Genomic DNA, 17,764 nt, shown 5'->3' with positions numbered 1-17,764 from the left:
AAAGCTAAGAATGCCACACTTTTTGCTAGAAAAGAAGCAAACCCACACAGGTTTACTAAGCAATGCATGCCATCCTAAAGAACCAATAATTAGCTCTTCAAACATATTTCAAAGGAGCAAACATTGGACAAAATCTACCAAACATTAACAAGTTTTTACAATGACAACAACAAGGCAATGGAAAAGTTATAACAGTTGCTGCTTCAAACTGCAAAAATTTCATAGATGCGGCCTAGAGAGAAGGGACGCTGAATATCATAGGGATTGGGCTATCCATCCAAAGCAGAGGAAGATCTCCAACAAATCAACATAGCATTCTTTCTAAGGGGGAGAGAGAGAGAGAGAGAGAGAGAGAGAGATTGTTCTCCTCACCAAGCTGAAGCTTTGGCTTTATAGGTGGCAGCCCAGGTGGTTACTGTGCTCAAGGAAGGAGCCACAACATTCTACGAAGACAATCAAATCTTGGATGAGGCTATAGAGTCTAGAGATCTTCGATTAGGAGTCACCTAGCAAGCTTGTTTTGCCACCACTAGTCACATTCACACAAATGTACAATTCATTCCCATGGATCTCAACAATAGGGGTCATAATAATGTTGCCATAGCTTACTCTTCAAATTGCATTGTTAGCCCTAACATGACTTGTAGTGTCAAATGCCATTTAGCTGATCACTGTCATGTGCTTAAGCAAGGCAATCTGAATATTAAACATTGTGAAGTCACAAATGTATCTTGTACTTGATCACATAATGATATACACTATTGCGCCACCTCTTGGCTAATAAAAAAACCCATCCCAAAAAACCCAGAGGCAACCATCCACAAGGTTTCCAAAACTGGTGTTGGGAGATAAATGATTTGGGCTTGTCTAGTTCGCTAGCCAGAAGGAATTGAGTGTCCGCACAAGTTATTGATAAGAAACGAACTGATGCCCGAAGCACTAAATAGGAGCAGGCCATCGTGTCCCAAGCAGCTAGCTACAACGTATGCATTTACCCACAAAAAATAGGGGGGGGGGGCGGAGAGCTAGGTACACTTTCCCAAAGGAAAAAAGTCTATCAACACACTTTGTCTAAACATGAAAAATGTTGCGAGCGAAGCCAACACTCCGTTCTTATTTATTATCTTTTATTTTCTATATTTTTTGGCACTACTGGCAAAGACCGTCTGGCGAAAACGCCACAAGCATGGACCGTGGTGGGCCTACGCCGGGGGAGCATATAGGGAGGAAAGGGAGCCCAGACGGTGGAAGAGCCAGGGGAAGCCGGGTCATTTGATAGAAATGGAAGGTCTGAGCAGCTCATTCATTCTTGAAAAAAGTGGGGAGGAGCGAGCCAATGTATCGACCTAGCTGGTGCCTACTGGCTACTAATCCTTGCCGGCTCCTTGGATAAAGCGCTTTCCGTCACCTTCACGGGAATCATCCTTTGCAAATTGGGGGAAGGGAACCAATGAAGTCACCAAGAAGGTTCCGAAACTTGGTTTAGTATTAAGGTTCTTCTCTTCTAGCGTTTAGTATTAAGGTTCTTCTCTTCCAGCCCCCTGGGTTAACACAACATTGGACGATTGACTCCTCACTTTCTCCATGGCCGGCTTCCCATAACTAGCCTTACAAAAACTTATGAAATGCTAATTTGACCTAAATTTCCGGTTAACTGCTGACTTTCTTTGCTAGCTCACCCGAAACTCTGTCTTCAGAAGGAAAGCTTGCTCGAGTACCTTACTTGGAAACAAACCGCTTGAGTTGTAACCGAAATTGAAAGGTTTGATGAGCCGCTGCTTGCTCTCTAACTACTCTTACCGCTTCTTTTTCTTGACCGCTACTCACTGCTGCTGGCGCCATTAATAAATAAAGAAAAAAATAGATAAAATTTAAAAGAAAGAATCGAGGAAGAAACATTGAAAACTAGACAAAACAACTTCCGAGTAAATAGTTGCAATAAACCGCCGCTACCTGAAAACCCCACAAAAACCAGAGAAACAAACGCTTACAAGCATCGCTACTCGGGCTGGTCTAGGAGAATCGCACCGAAGGCGAGAGCTGCGTTCACGTTGCCGTAAGCGATATATAGATCCCGCGGTCAAGATGTTAGTATAGCGCTCGCTTGCTAGTTTTGTGGGCCGTGGCCCAATGGTTCTTCGTTTTGTGTCGCTGGTGCCTAGCTTGCTCACTCCTCTAGAAGGTCCTGTGGCTCCCCCGGCTGGCTCGACTTTGCTCCTAGCCTAGGAAAACAAAACCTGCCACCATTTTCTAGGTTTTCGAAAAATAATCATAAAATATTTGATTTTGGATTTTAAAAATGTACATAAATATAATGGATTTGTTTTGAATGAATTTGAAAAAAATCATTGTTTTCGTAGAATTATTAATTAATTATATTTTCTTAGTAGATTTGTGAAACATTCACGGATATTGAAAAAAATGCAATTTTGAAAGAGTGTTGATTAAAAAAATGTTTGAGAATATGAAAAGATGTTAACGACTAAGAAAAAAGTTTACAATTTTGATGAAAAATCACATTTTAGAAAAAAAATAGGACTTTTAAGTCTTATTTTTTTTGTAAAAAGCCTAACAAAAACCTAGTAAAAACTGGTAGAGAACACACACAGAAAAATAAAAAGTGGGCGAGAAGCTTCTGTAAGCTTCCCAATACCGGTTGGGAGCTTCAAGAAATGTAGTACCCTAAATGGGTCGGCCGAACACTCGCTAGGAGGGGCTCTGCGCCACGTACGCTTAAAGAACTATTTGGCGCCTTAAGCGTGAAATAGGTTCTCCGCTCATTACCATCATCTACTGTACATATAAGCTCCAAAAAACATAAGTTCAAAAAAAAAAATCTCCGAGTGTCCTTTTTAAGCTAAAGACAAAGCTTTGAGCCTAGCATGTGACAAATTATGTGCCAAGAACTGCTCGTGCAGACTGTAATAGCCTTTGTTAGGCGGCGTACAGGAAAAATGATCCCTTGGGAAGAACCATGAATTTAAATGCTACCGTTCTATAATAAGAAACGTAAAGTAAGAGAAAAGTATGTAAAACAGACCATGTAAATGTGCATTTCATTTTGTTTTCCCGTGGAGCATACAAATGACTTATTATTGGACGAAATTTTGCAAGTTTACAGGTCATAAGATCATTTACATCCGCAAATTAACAAAAACATGGAAATGAACAAATGTCCACGAAAGAAAAACTGCGCCCGCACGAGTATACAAACCGGCCCGGGCCACTTGTGCCCCACCTGCCGCCTTCCTCCTCGCCGCCGTCCATGGCGGGTGTCACCTCACGTCCACGGCCGCGGTCCCTCTCCCTGGTGCTTGCTCTCCGCCCTCCTTGCTTCCCTTCCCTTCCCTCGACGCCGGTCCCGTCGTCCTCGACACCAGGTAACCCGCTCAAATCGATCCCCCCTCAACCTCCTCCTTCCCCTCTCTAGGCGTCTGTGTTCCGCTGCAGCTTCTGCTTGTTTGGTGTCGCTCACAAGGGGGTCGAGCTTCCGCGCGGAGGAAACAGCGGGCGCATGATACAAAAGTGGCCACCGTCGTGGAGTCCTTCCTCGTCAGGGAGGCTGCCGGCTCTCCTTCGGGACCGGATGGCGCCAAGGACGACCCATTGGCTCCAGCGGAGGACGACGGCTGGGTCGTGAGGCTCGAGCAGTCCTTCAACATCTTCCTCACCGTGAGTGACCCATACACGCAGCTGGCTCCAGATTCCCGATGTACGTAGATTTTAGCTCTGAATTTATTTTCAACCTGTCCGTTTTACATCTTGTTGCGCGCCCACATGATTCTGTTATCATGCATTTCACTGCAACAAAAGAGCGACCACTCTTCCTGATATAACTACTTCTGCACCCTTAGCCCTTCAGCAGGTTCACGTCTTGAGACAGCATCCCTGTCCTGCCACAAACCATATACAGCATTCTAGTGTATTGAGACAGCTGGCCATATCCCTCCTAATCCCAGATCGCCCAAGAACCAAACAGATGGCATACATCAAAAAACTGATATCCCTGTCCCAAGAAGGGATAACCCAGCAACCAAACAGTTTTAGCATTGGTCATCATTCGCCAGATCTCGGCCTTCTCTGCCCTTTCCAGGATGTTGAGGCAATTTCCTATTGCCATGGTTTTCACTTTCAGTGAAATTTTGATGAAATTCACTGAATTTAATTAATTTTAGTGCACACTGAAATATTTACCTTTCGGTCAAATATATTTTTAAATACTTTTAAAAAAATTCAGATATTTGATTAAATTCAAGTGAATATTTCAGCCTTTTGGATCAAATGCAAACTGAAATTATTGAAATTCACTGAATTTCGGTGATATCGGTTGCTACTGAAATTTTACTTAAACTGAAATTGAAAACCTTGCCTGTTGCACTAGCTCCAACCAAGTGTCCTTCACATAACAGCAGCCTCAAAAGCAGTGTATAAAAAAAAAACCACGGTAGATCCACAGTGTTTATTTCAGCAGGTGTGGATTATAACGGTTCATAACAATAAATCATATATGCATAACCTCTTACAATTTTTATACTGAATGCAAATTAATTTCAATACAGAAATAGGGCAACCACATAGAAAATAATATAACTATTTTTTGGGGTGAAATTTCCCTATTCTTTAGGGTGCAACTTTGACTTCCAGAGTGACCCTGGCAACTGCAAGCTCAAGTTCCACTGAAGTGGATGAAAACAAATCTTACATAAAATGTTATATAATCATAAGTATTTTGCATGGAATCACGAAATCAAATACAAAGACACTTAGGCTACAACGGAATTCAGAATATAACTTCATTTTTAAAGGACTTTCTTTCCAAATACAATGATGAAACATGAACTCTATACTCTTATATGTTGGGTGATTTTGGTCGATGTCTCCAGTAGTATTCATCCTTCAAACAGGTCTCCCAACATCTCCTCCATGACTTTGGGACAATTGCTTCTGCCACTAACGGATTTTTCCAGCTCTGGATGCTCCTTCAGGTAGTTGTTGTAAGCTGAAATGACTCTCTTGATTATAGTTTCCTGCAGTAAGGACCGGAGACGAGGTTCCGGCACCTTCCAGAATTTCTGAGCCTGGTACGTGTTATCAAATGCTGAATGGAATTTAGCCAGCGAAGTGGTGTTGATCCAACGACGGAGCGGTCCATGAAAATTCGATTTAGGTATATAGGACACCACACGCTCCCAAGAAACATCGAGATAGCTATCCAAGTATTTCTCACATTCAGGGGTAAGTTTAAGTCCACTTTGGTGTCCACGCCACAGCTCAGGATTAAAAGATACAGGTTTCTCAGACACCACATCACCTATGAAATATGAATTGTTGAGCAGGAACAAATACCTGAGGCTTGGATCTGAGCACAGCTCCGATTTTCGAAGCAAATTTTCCAAATAATTGGTCGCGTGATTTATCATATCTTCAAAATTTTCTGTGCTGTGTCTATGTGTGGTGTTCAACTGCGTCCAAGCACGTGCTTTCCTCATCAACACTACATAATCCACCATCAACCGGATGTTCTTGTGAACTTCGCCTCCTCCTCCCAGAATCTCGGTGGCCCAAGAGTTAATGTCCTCCATGAGTGTCCACCTCAGCAGCAGCTTCATCGTTTTGCATATGGACTCCATTAACTTGCCCACTTCGCCCTCTAGTGTGTCGCCTATCTCCTTGAAAATGCTTTGGGCATCCCAATTAGAGACCGCGTGCATTGTGGACCAGGGCCGGCCCATAGATATACGGGGCCCAGGGGCAAGACAACAAGAAGGGGCCCTGGTTTACTCAAAAGCTTGATTTTTCTATTTCAAAAGCAAAGTAAATATCCAGTATATAACATAGCCTGATGATCTTAATCTGTATTCGAAACTGACATTACAATTTATTCATCGATCAAGTGAACTACAATATTTCTTACGGGATCCTTCTGAACTAAAATATCCCTAGTCTTATCATCAAGATTGTCCCAGTGTCCTGGATAAAAAATATCAACAGTAAATGGTTGTGGTTCATCAACACTCGGTGGTTTGTAATTTGGCAAATGAGCTACGTTTTCATGCTTAATAGAATTATTATCACCCTCGTTCATATCATCAGCATCAGCATCAGTATTCTCAGTTGGTTGCTCTTCAACATTATGATAACCAATTCCAGGGGAGCTCTAGAAGAACTACCATCTCTGTAAAATTTATCAATTGATCCTTTTAGGGATTTTACCTATTCATCTATCTGCTTTTTATCTTCATTTTGTTAGTACTAGATAAATACTTTCTAGAGGACATGTCACTAAACAGGAACAAGCAGCATACAAATGATTAACACATGGAGCAAAAATACCTGAATATGGATTGATGTGGATGTACATGGCCAGATCAGCAGATCCTCAGGTTGCAGTCAGCACGAACGAGAACCCGACACCATGAACTGAATAATCCCCCTTTTCAAGTACGCCTAATCTCCGGACACTTAGATCCAGAGTTTGAAGAGCAGAGCAAATGTGGATTCGTCAGGTGGCGGAGCTATTTAATAAAGGAACGAGATTATGGGAAGGAAGAGAAGAACAACACAATACCGTTTCCAAGTCTCCAATGTCTAGCTGATGAGGAATGAGCAGAGCATTGAGGAAGGAAACATAGCAGCTTGGGGAGCGGATTTGCGCCTTTAGTCTCCATTAATGGCCGGTTGTGACCTTGGAATCAGAGACGGGAACGGCGGCGCTGTCGTGGGACTCTGGGATTCGAGGAAGAGGAGTCGACGAGCATGGGAACGATCGATGCCGAACGGGCCTCTTTACTCTCGTTTTTCTGGGCTTCTACATGCTATAGAGAGGAAATAGTACCTGGGCGGGGCCCCTGCCATACGGGGGCCCAGGGCGGGCGCCCCGTTTGCCCGGCCTATGGGCCGGGCCTGTTGTGGACATGGCATCTGATGCACTGCACAAGCAGATATACATTTGTAGCATGGCTAGTAGCTTCTCCCTGTTAACCTGGAGGTCCTGAATGATGGCAACGACAAAGACGAGCATTGTTGAGACGCTCACTGTGGCAAACCGTGTGGCCGCTGGGGTGTTGCTGACGGTTGTGACTTGTGACCAGCTTTTGGTCGATAAAGTGGCAATAATTATGGTGAGAGCTCGGATCCACCTCTCGACCAATTCTTGGAGCGAGTACGTGGATGCCTCTTGCAGATGGAGCTGCAGGCATATATCGAGAACCCAGTCGACGTCCAGCTCGGCGAACCAATTCCTCAGCGAAGGATCCTTGCCAAATGTTTGCGCGAGAGATACGGTGTGGAATGCTTGTACCATGCGTTCCGTGTAGCCGTCGCTGATCATTCTCTGAGCAATCTTCGTGAGCTTGATGGTACCCATGTCCGCTGCGCCGACGGACACTGAGTTGGAGGAGCCGGAGGTGTTGGACCTCGACCTCGAGGCACCAGAGTCGCTGGATCCGCTCTGACGGGAGAACGTCGATCTGATGCGCCAGTCGGAGCAGACGACGCTGACGCTCCGGATTGAGTCACGGTAGGAGTTGGGCGGCGGGCCGAAGGCATCCGTGAAGCCGGTGGTGCTCTCCTCCGGAACGGAGGCAAGCCGCGACGGCGTGCTGCTACCTTGGAATAGCTCTCGGCTCTCCTCTGGCACGGAAGCAAGCTGCCCCTCCGTGTCTGTGCTGCTACTTTGTAATAGGACCCTGAGACTAGTATACACGTGGTCCGCCATGCTGCTACTTTGTAAAGCTCGAAAAGATTGGGAGGGGAGCAAACTATGAGAAGTGCCGGCCCGGAATCAACACTAATGGCCGATGATGTGGCGATAATTTCGATGGGAGTTTCCATTATAATTTATTACAAAACACCGAGTGTCGGGACCGCATGACAGCGACTACTAGCAGCTGTTAGCACTTAGCATTACGCCTGGTGCATCTCCTTCAGCCCCACCCGCCGTCGATGAAACGGTGGTCAAAGCCCACGGCGTGGCGAGCTCCTGGGCGAACGGATCGAGCTGCCGCTCCGCTGAGTTGAGCTTAGCGGCGAGGCCGAGCTACTTCCGGGACAGCGGCTGTCAATTTGCCATATGGTCTACTTCGTCTGAAGTTTTTTTTTCCTTGAGCAATGCTCTCCAGGTTTTTTTAGAGACAAACTCTGTCTCCAAGTGGAGGAGAGGACTGCGTTATGCGTTGGACGGGACAGAAGATCTTCTTGTAGGTGGCCTTACCTTTGGGGCTTCAAACAGCTCTCCCAACATCTCCTCCATGACTTGAGGACCACTGCTTCCGCCATTTCTAGCCGCAAAGTTTCTTCCTAGCTCGAGCTCCACGGTCCCTCCTATCTAGACCGTTTGTTTGCTTCGAGATGTGCGCTAGAAAGGAGCATCAGGAGCGTGGAGCTGTCATTTGCAGGCCCGGTCCTGTCCTGATAAGCAGTAACTAAGCATGCTAGGCCTGCATGCTAGTCCATGTGGGTCCTCCTATTTCTGGCATCATATGAAACCTGTTCGACTCGTGTCTCTCGGTCGCCCCTCACACTTCCCTTTGTGCCGTCTTATCAGCTGCCATAATATCCTATTCAACCCGCAGGAGGACGTGAAAGGGAGAGAGAGAGAGTGAGAGAGTGAGCTGACTTTTGCTAGGGACGATCACTGTGGACACGTGAGAGTCTCCAGTAGAGAGGGGAAGAAATAGTAGGAGAGAGATGTGTTGATGCGGTGCAAGAGAGATTGTGTTGATGCAACGCACTATACAAGCACGTGATGGAGAATTGGAGATAGCCAGTGACACAAAGAAAGGTAGAAAAGTCAAAATGGATTTTCAGTTGGATCTTCTGTGAACCGTATGCAATTTTGGTAGACTGAATTACTTGTAGTGCATACAGCTTTGTGTAAAAATGATTTCAAATCTAGAAAAGTAGACGCCTTACTCTCTCAGCTCACATTTCCATACAAGACAATGACATCTGCATGCAAGACACTCTCTCTAACTTTTCTTTATTGCTTCAGCACCGTGCATGCATGCGCATGTGACACTGTAGCGGACATGACTTGTCGAGATGCCGGCCACAATTGGTGCGAGGAGATTAGTGACCGTCAAACAAATTTGAGTGCATGCATCTTGCTGATGCACTGTTTACATGTCAGTTTCTTGCACGTATCTCGATGGGACTCAATGGTCTAGATAGGAGGTCACATGGAGCTCGAGCTATGAAAAAACACTCTCTTTTCTAGCTCTGGATATTCCTTGAGGTAGTCATTCTAAGCTGAAATGACTCTGTTGGTGATAGTTTCCCGCAGAAAGGATCGGAGGCTGGGATCCGGAACCTTCCAGAATTTCTAAGCCTGGTACATATTATCAAACGCCGGCTGAAATTTAGCCATTGAAGTCGTGTGGATCCAACGGCGAAGTGGTCCGTGAAAATTTGATTTTGGTATAAAGGACAACGCATGGCCCCAAGAAACATCGAGATAGCTATCCATGTACTGCTCACATTCAGGATTCAGTTTAAGTCCTCTTTGGTGTCCACCCGACAACTCATGATTTAAGGATACCGATGTCTCAGACACCGTTTGCGCTAGGAAATATGAATTGTTGAGCAGGAACAAATACCTGAGGCTTGGATCCGAGCACAACTCTGATTTTCGCAGAAGCAAATTGTTCAGATTATCGATGGTGTAATCTATCAGTTGTCGAAGCTTTTTTGTGTTGTAGCTCTGTGTGGAGTTCTTCTGCGCCAAAGCATGTGCTTTCTTCATCAGTGTTAGGTAATCCACCACCATACGGGTGTTTTTATGAACCTCGCCTCTTCCTCGCGGAATCTCGGTGGCCCACGAGTTAACGTCCTCCATGAGTGTCTGCCTCAGCCACACCATCGTGTCACATATCGACTCGATTAACCTGTTCTCTTGGCTCTCCAGTCTGCTGCATTTTTTTTAAAAAATGAAGGAGGATCCCCGGCCTCTGCATCTGGACAATGCATGCAGCCATTTTATTAATTATTCACACAAAACCTTACAAAGTCATACAATAGTAAGACTGAAGCCACCGTTAGGCAACAAAAGTGTCGCTACTCCTATCCAATTGATGAAGGGATGCTGATAGTCTGGGCCTAATACCAAACAGACCTCGCAGCCAAACCTAACATTTAAGACCTGAGGTCCCAACCAGGACGGCTGCCGGGTATGGGCACCCACCAGTCCGGCATGCTCCTCAACCAGGACGCCTGCCGGATATGAGGCCGCCGCAGCCACCTGCCACCAATCCATCTTCAGAGCTGTACTGCTGCATGAACGTTGCCCGATCTAGCTGCCGCCGACGCCACCACGATGCCAGACAGTGTCGACCTCCTGCGCTGAGTCCATCATCGCACATCAGACGCCTAATCTCCAGAGCGCCATGCCATCGAGATCCGACACCATCAATGTGTGTGATGAAGCACCGCTCCTCCTCTTGTCTCCTCCAGCCATCACTTGCTCCAAAACGATGCCCCCATGAGGGAAAGCGCTACTAAGAACGCTATCATCGTCCGATCCGGGAGACCAGATCTTGGGTTTCCCCCGAAGCATCGCGAGCCTGATGACCCCAACTGCAACAACGATGCCTCGACAAGGAAACGACATCAAAGACGCCGCCATCGTCCGCCATGACCGTAGTCGGCGTGATTTTCATCGGCAGTTGCGCCACCGAACGTACGCCGCCGGCCTCGCTGGTTCCTTCGACCGTAGCAAACTCCAAAACGATGACCTGAAGAGGGACTACGGTGCAAGAGCACCGTCATCTCTCGATCCCATGGAGATCTAGGGTATCCCTCAGAGTTGCCTGGGTTGTCAAGGATCAGACACAGATGGAATCCCGCAGATCCGTCCAGCTGCCGACATGTCGCACTATCCATCGCGCCGACCATGACCCGGACACCAAGCTCACGCCCGAGCCCAGATCCGGCCGCGCCGCCGCCAATCTAGTCACGCCGCCGCCGCCATGGAGACCGTGGCGCTCCAGATCTTGAAGCCGCCTGCCCTGGGGAATGGAATCGCCGGAGCGCCGCCAGCCCCCGTCGTGACGTCCGGTCGCACGCCACGCTCCGGCCCAGGGGCGCCGGCCCGTGCCAGCTCCTCACGAGCGGGAGGGCACCTAGTCCCCGCCGCCGCTGGCGACGGCAAGGCTTTGCCTGGCCGCGCCCTCGGGCGGCGGCGAGGAGGGGGACGGCGAGAGGGGGAGTCGGGGGCGACGGGATATGGGGCCTCCCAGCCGCCGCACGGGGCGACTCGGGAGGGACGAGATGGCGCGTGTTTGATGGTTCCAGTCTGCCGCATATCTTGTTGAAAATACCCGAAGAGGCTGCGTGCATCATAAACATGGCAGATGCGCTGCAGACGCACATATACATTTGTAGCCTGGCTTGTAAATTCTCCTCCCTGTGAACCTGGGCGATGGCATCGACAAAGACGAGCATCGCTGAGACGCTCGCTATGGCAAACCGTGCGGCCGCTGGCGCGCAGCTGCGGGTGGCAATCAACTCTTGGTCGATACTGGAGACCATCCACCTCTTGACCATTTCTTGGGGCCAATGCTCAGATCTATGTTGGAGCTGGAACGGTGTGGAATGCCCGTACCATGCGCTGGGTGTAACCGTCGCTGATCATTCTGCGAGCAATCTTCGTGAGCTCCCTGGTACCCAAGTCCGCTGAGCCGACGGATGCCGTGTTGGAGGAGTAGCTGGAGTTGTTAGACCTCGAGGCACCGGAGCTGCTGGAGTCGTAGTTGGATCCACTCTGACCGGACTGGGAGGAAAGAGCCGATCTGATGCGCCACTTGGGGCAGACAATGCTGACGCTCCAGATTGAATCGCGGTAGGAGTTGGGCGGCGGCAAGGCATTCATGAAGCCGTTGGTGCTCTCCTCCGTAATTGAAGCAATCTGCCCCGACTTGCTCTCCTCCGGCACGGAAGCGAGCTCAGTCCCGGTGTGCTGTTACCCTGAAATAGCTCTCTGAGATCGCTAAACACGCTTGACAGGTGCACTGCCACCATGCGCATTCTTTTTTTTAGAACAGCATGCGCATTCTTTGCAGAGGTGGAAAAGATTGGCAGGGAAGAAAACTATGAGAAGTGCCGGTTCGGAATCGACAGTAGCTGCCAATAATACAACGGTGGTTTCAATGAGAGTTTCTATTATAATTTAGAATAAAAACACTGATTGCCAGAAGCGCATGACAGCGACAGACGACCGCACTGGCGCTGTAGCAGATTGTTAGCCGAGCTACTGATGGCATGGCCAATGCTCCACCGTGGAGTGATGCCCCAGCTATACACGTAGTTTCAGATGGTCCAGCATGCTGCTTGCAGGCCAAAGCGGTCTCTTCCAGAAGAACTAGTCTCCTCGCCAAGAATGGTAGGAAAAGAGAGGGAAAAGCAAACCAGTGTGATGTGCCGCTTCTACTATTCCTACAATGGGTAAAACTGCTGAGGAGAGAAATGAAAATGGAGCTCATCAATGATGGTAGCTTGGGACCACACATTGGGCAGCTGCTAGATGAAACCATGATCCTCCCCAGTTTTTGCACTCGTGGAGGCATGGGGCAGCACCTAGGTGCTGCCTCCATTGTACATGCCCTGATTCCTGCTCCAGCAGTTCGGATCCACCAGTTCGGATTGATGACACTAGCCAGACTTTCGCACTGGTGAATCTTGCAGAGTAAAAAATAGTTGTATAAGTAAATGCATCGTAGCCTCACAATGCAGGTCATGAGCGCGTTGTAATTCAGCTGCATTGTGGGTTGTGCAACATGAAGGGTTTTGATGTCTGTTGAAGGGAAAGTCTTCGTGCTTCGCAACTTCTTTTTTCTCTGTTGAAAAACCATTCGCAAATCTGTGATGAAGATACATGTTGCGGAGATTGTGACTCTGGCTCAAGAATGAACATGGTATTAACTCCAGTCTACTCCAGGCTATGCCGACAACCGGGTCTAGGCCGTCGGCCTAAACTGGCCGTCGGGCTATCCCCAGCTATGCCGACGGCCCCCGTCGGCACAGAAAAGCCGTCGTCTTAGCCCAGGCTACGCCTACAGTTGCCGTCGGGATAGCTGCGTGGCCGGCGACCCCGCTCGTGACAGGCAGCTAACGGCGTCTGATCTATGCCAACGGCGGAGACGGGCGGCCGTCGGCATACATAGGGGTGCCACGTCATCGATCCAAAGCGCACCGACCAAGACCTATGCCGACGGCATAGATGACACGTCATCGATCCACGGCGCGCCGTCCATCTGCCCCTGGCCGCAGCTATGCCGATATTTTTTTTGCATTTCATATATAATTTTTATGTTTTTTTACGTATTATTATTTGACCAACTTACATGGAGCATGTGTTAATATAAGCATACATACATTATTTTTCGATTCTATACGGAGGGGTGTGACCCCCCTCACAGACTGTGCCGCCGCCGACCGGCACCTAGAGGGGGGAAACAGCTGCATCGGGTCTATGCGGAGGGGACGTTGCTCCCAAGTGTTTCTATATATGGGATGACCTACCACAACCGGGTGGTGTGGTCGCAAGTCTGAAGAGGCGGCACGCATTTTCGGGGTGTGGCCCTCCTCACGGATGGCGCCGCCGCCGTCACCTGGAGGGGCGAAACGGACGCATCGGGTCTACACGGAGGGGATCTTGCTGTGGGTTTGGCTTGAATGTTGCTCCCACGTGTTCCTATGGGCTGACCTAACACAACCGGGCCGGGTGGAGAGGTCCACTGGTCAGAGCCCATTCGTGGAAAAATCAAAAGGCTAGATCTCGTGGTCAACCGCTCCAGGGTTAGGCGGGACGGGGGCCCTCGGGGTAGCAATGCCACCGGAGCATCGCACCAGGCACTCATTCATGCCGGGTGGTGTGGTGGCATGTCTGAAGAGGCGGCACGCATCTCCGGGGTGTAGCGCCCCTCACGAACGGCGCCGCCGCCGACACCTAGAGGGGGGAAAGGGACACGTCGGGTCTACAAGGAGGGGATCTTACTGTGGGTTTGGCCCGGATGTTGCTCCCACGTGTTCCTATGCACTGACATAACACAACCGGATGGATAGGTCCACCGCTCAAAGCCTGCCCGTGAAAGTCAAAGGGCTAGATCTCGTGGTCAACCACTCCAGTGTTAGGCGGGACGGGGGCCAGGGAGTAGCAATGCCACCGGAGCGTCGCACCGGGTCCTCATACATGCAGAGGTGTGGTGGCATGTCTGAAGAGGCGGCACGCGTCTCCGGGGTGTGGCCCCCCTCACGGACGGCGTCGCCGCCGACACCTGGAGGGGGGAAACGGCCGCGTCAGGTCTACACGGAGGGGATCTTGCTGTGGGTTTGGCCCGGATGTTGCTCCCACGTGTTCCTATGGGCTGACCTAACACAACCGGGTGGAAAGGTCCACCGGTCAAAGCCCGTCCGTGGAAAGTCAAAGGGCTAGATCTCGGGGTCTACCGCTCCAGGGTTAGGCGGGACGGGGGCCCTAGGGGTAGCAATGCCATCGGAGCGTCACACTGGGCCCTCATACATGCGGGGTGGTGTGATGGCATGTCAGAAGAGGCGGCACGCGTCTCCAGGGTGTGGCCCCTCTCACGGACGGCGCCGCCGCCGGCACCTGGAGGGGGAAACGGACGCGTCGGGTCTATATGAAGGGGATCTTGCTGTGGGTTTGGCCCGGAAGTTGCCCCAGGTGTTCCTATGGGCTGACCTAACACAACTGGGTGGAAAGGTCCAGTGGTCAAAGCCCGTCCATGGAAAGTCAAAGGGTTAGATCTCATGGTCAACCGCTGTCGGCGTTCTGGGAATGGGGGTCCCCAGACTTGCCTGCCTACGGCCCATGGCGTGGCTCCACCAGCGGCCCTGTATGGCCCATCTTCACCAGCAAACACTCAAGACCCTCACGAGGGGTCGACCCTCGTGAGGCAGACGACACAAGACCTCCTCAAGGACGACCTCACTAGGCCGACTCGCGAGGAGTAGAGAGATCAAGGCGGGGGCACCTCGTGAGGTTCACGTGACGTGAGCCATGACGACCAAGGCAGGCGGGCACCAGGCGGGCGCCAGTGGGTGCAGAGTACTGGTTTCCTCTTCAGTGCTAAAGGAGCAGGAGTAGGCGAGGAGTCCCGAGGCATCAGGCAAAGATTTCCATATCGGTGCAACGAGACCGAGACTAGTAGGACGGCAGGACGAAGTTCATCGCGGAGCCCATGACGGCGTCACCACCAGAGCCTTTGACAGTCGAAGACCACCTTTTGTCAGGATAGCTTGTACTAGCTGTCCCCCTTCAAATTGGCCGTTGTGGGATCCCTTCCCGCCTAACATTTGGGAAGAGAATCAGAGCCTCTATAAATAGGACTAGCCACCACCGTAGAAGGTAACTCATTTTGGATCGGATCCATTCCATCCTCACACACACCAGCTCACCGAGCTCAAGAACACCTCTCCTCAGGAGGGTGTTCTTCCTTTGTTCTTGTTCATCTTCAGCCTACAAGGCAATCCACCACACCACACTGGAGTAGGGTATTACACCACATCGGTGGCCTGAACCGGTATAAACTCTTGTGTCCCTTGTTCTTCGGGTTCGCCGAGCTGAGCTTTGAGATTGCGGTGAGAGCGTGAGCTAGGGGCGAGAGATCTTCGTGCACACCCCAGTGTTCGAACCTCAAGGGTTTTTCCGAAACCCGTGATCAGACATTTGGCGTGCCAGGTAGGGTGCGTTGAAGCTTTCCTTCCGTCGGTCCACGCTCCGCTGCCCCACCGCGTCCATGGCAGACGCACGTCGAGTCCGCGCCGAGCGTCGGGCCGCCCTCGCCGCCCGTTTCGCTCAGACAGCCCCTGTCGGCGGGCCTCCCCGTCGTCCTCTGTCAGCCACCGCCAACGCCGCCACTGGCCCCGCGGGAAACGAGCAGCAAGCATCCTCGCTGCACCCCGTCGCTGACGCTGGCTGGCTCATCGTCTCACGCTCGACGCGCGCCTATGGATGCGCAGGCCGCGCTGCTCATGGAACGCGAGCTCCTGCGCTACCGCCCGGTCGACGACCTCTACGAGGACTGGTTGGACCGCATCACCGAGCTCGTCAGCGCCGCTGGGGGCTCTCCCGCACCGTCCCTCTCGCTGCCTCACCCACCACCAGCTGCGGGTGATGTAGCCCACGGAGCGCCTCCGCCACCTCTGCACCAAGACGGCGCCTTGGCACCAAGACGCGCGGCCCCTCGGCGCGAACCAAGAGAATGAAGGAAATATGCCCTAGAGGCAATAATAAAGTTATTATTTATTTCCTTATTTCATGATAAATGTTTATTATTCATGCTAAAATTGTATTAACCGGAAACATAATACATGTGTGAATACATAGACAAACAGAGTGTCACTAGTATGCCTCTACTTGACTAGCTCGTTAATCAAAGATGGTTATGTTTCCTAACCATGGACAAAGAGTTGTTATTTGATTAACGGGATCACATCATTAGGTGAATGATCTAATTGACATGACCCATTCCATTAGCTTAGCACCCGATCGTTTAGTATGTTGCTATTGCTTTCTTCATGACTTATACATGTTCCTATGACTATGAGATTATGTAACTCCCGTGTGCCGGAGGAACACTTTGTGTGCTACCAAACGTCACAACGTAACTGGGTGATTATAAAGGTGCTCTACAGGTGTCTCCAAAGGTACATGTTGGGTTGACGTATTTCGAGATTAGGATTTGTCACTCTGATCGTCGGAGAGGTATCTCTGGGCCCTCTCGGTAATGCACATCACATAAGCCTTGCAAGCATTGCAACTAATGAGTTAGTTGTGAGATGATGTATTACGGAACGAGTAAAGAGACTTGCCGGTAACGATATTGAACTAGGTATTGGATACCGACGATCGAATCTCGGGCAAGTAACATACCGATGACAAAGGGAACAACGTATGTTGTTATGCGGTCTGACCGATAAAGATCTTCCTAGAATATGTAGGAGCCAATATGGGCATCCAGGTCCCGCTATTGGTTATTGACCGGAGATATGTCACAGTCATGTCTACATTATTCTCGAACCGTAGGGTCCGCACGCTTAACGTTACGATGACAGTTATTATGAGTTTATGCATTTTGATGTACCGAAGTTAGTTCGGAGTCCCGGATGTGATCACGGACATGACGAGGAGTCTCGAAATGGTCGAGACATAAAGATTGATATATTGGATGACTATATTCGGACACCGGAAGCGTTCCGGGTGATTTCGGATAAAACCGGAGTGCCGGAGGGGTTACCGGAACCCCCCGGGGAAGTAATGGGCCTTATTGGGACTGAGGGGAGAGAGAGGGCAGAAGCCCAAGAGGTGGCGCCCCCCCCTTCATGGGGAGTCCGAATTGGACTAGGAGGGGGGGCCCCTTTCCCTCTCCCTCTCCCTCTCTTTCCTTCCCCCTCAAGTCTCCTAGTTGGACTAGGAAAGGGGAGTCCTACTCCCACTAGGAGGAGGACTCCCCCTCCCCTTGGCGCGCCCCATAGGGCCGGCCGGCCTCCCCCTTGCTCCTTTATATACAGGGGCAGGGGGCACCCTAGAACACACAATTGATCAACGTGATCGTTCCTTAGCCGTGTGCGGTGCCCCCTGCCACCATATTCCACCTCGATCATATCGTTGTAGTGCTTAGGCGAAGCCCTGCGTCGGTAGAACATCATCATCGTCACCACGCCGTTGTGCTAACAGAACTCATCCCTGAAGCTTTGCTGGATCGGAGCCCGGGGAGCGTCAGTTGATCTACAAGGGTACGTACATCAT

The 17,764-nt window shown here is 50.0% G+C and overlaps 1 protein-coding gene and 2 pseudogenes across 1 annotated transcript; 1 reads left to right on the top strand and 2 right to left on the bottom strand.

Annotated features, from left to right (window-relative positions):
* Positions 1-3,172: 3,172 nt before the first annotated feature.
* The window catches only part of LOC125531672 (ubiquinol oxidase 4, chloroplastic/chromoplastic-like), a 70,223-nt pseudogene continuing 55,631 nt past the window's right edge, over positions 3,173-17,764 (top strand).
* Positions 4,890-7,717, bottom strand: LOC125538298 (uncharacterized). The gene is made up of 5 exons (XM_087539349.1): positions 6,836-7,717; positions 6,076-6,157; positions 5,915-5,970; positions 5,840-5,853; positions 4,890-5,772 (listed from the first exon to the last, which is right to left on the bottom strand). Exons 1-5 carry the CDS (start codon positions 7,715-7,717, stop codon positions 4,890-4,892), a joined length of 1,917 nt encoding a protein of 638 aa, XP_087395475.1.
* Positions 9,176-12,755, bottom strand: LOC125538299 (exocyst complex component EXO70A1-like; annotated as a pseudogene).

Source organism: Triticum urartu, chromosome 2A (assembly GCF_056163025.1).
Source record: "Triticum urartu cultivar PI428250 chromosome 2A, HENAU_Tu73, whole genome shotgun sequence".
Taxonomy (NCBI): Eukaryota; Viridiplantae; Streptophyta; class Magnoliopsida; order Poales; family Poaceae; genus Triticum; species Triticum urartu.
This window is presented reverse-complemented; position numbering and strand designations above follow the sequence as displayed.

Excerpts from the sequence above, each read along its gene's own strand:
- LOC125538298 (XM_087539349.1), bottom strand. The coding sequence starts at position 7,717 with ATGGCGGACCACGTGTATACTAGTCTCAGGGTCCTATTACAAAGTAGC. Across the intron at positions 6,158-6,835 it reads ATGGCAGGGGCCCCGCCCAG|AGCTCCCCTGGAATTGGTTA; the intron begins GTACTATTTCCT and ends TAGTTCTTCTAG. Across the intron at positions 5,971-6,075 it reads TGCTGATGATATGAACGAGG|GACACTGGGACAATCTTGAT; the intron begins GTGATAATAATT and ends TTTTTTATCCAG.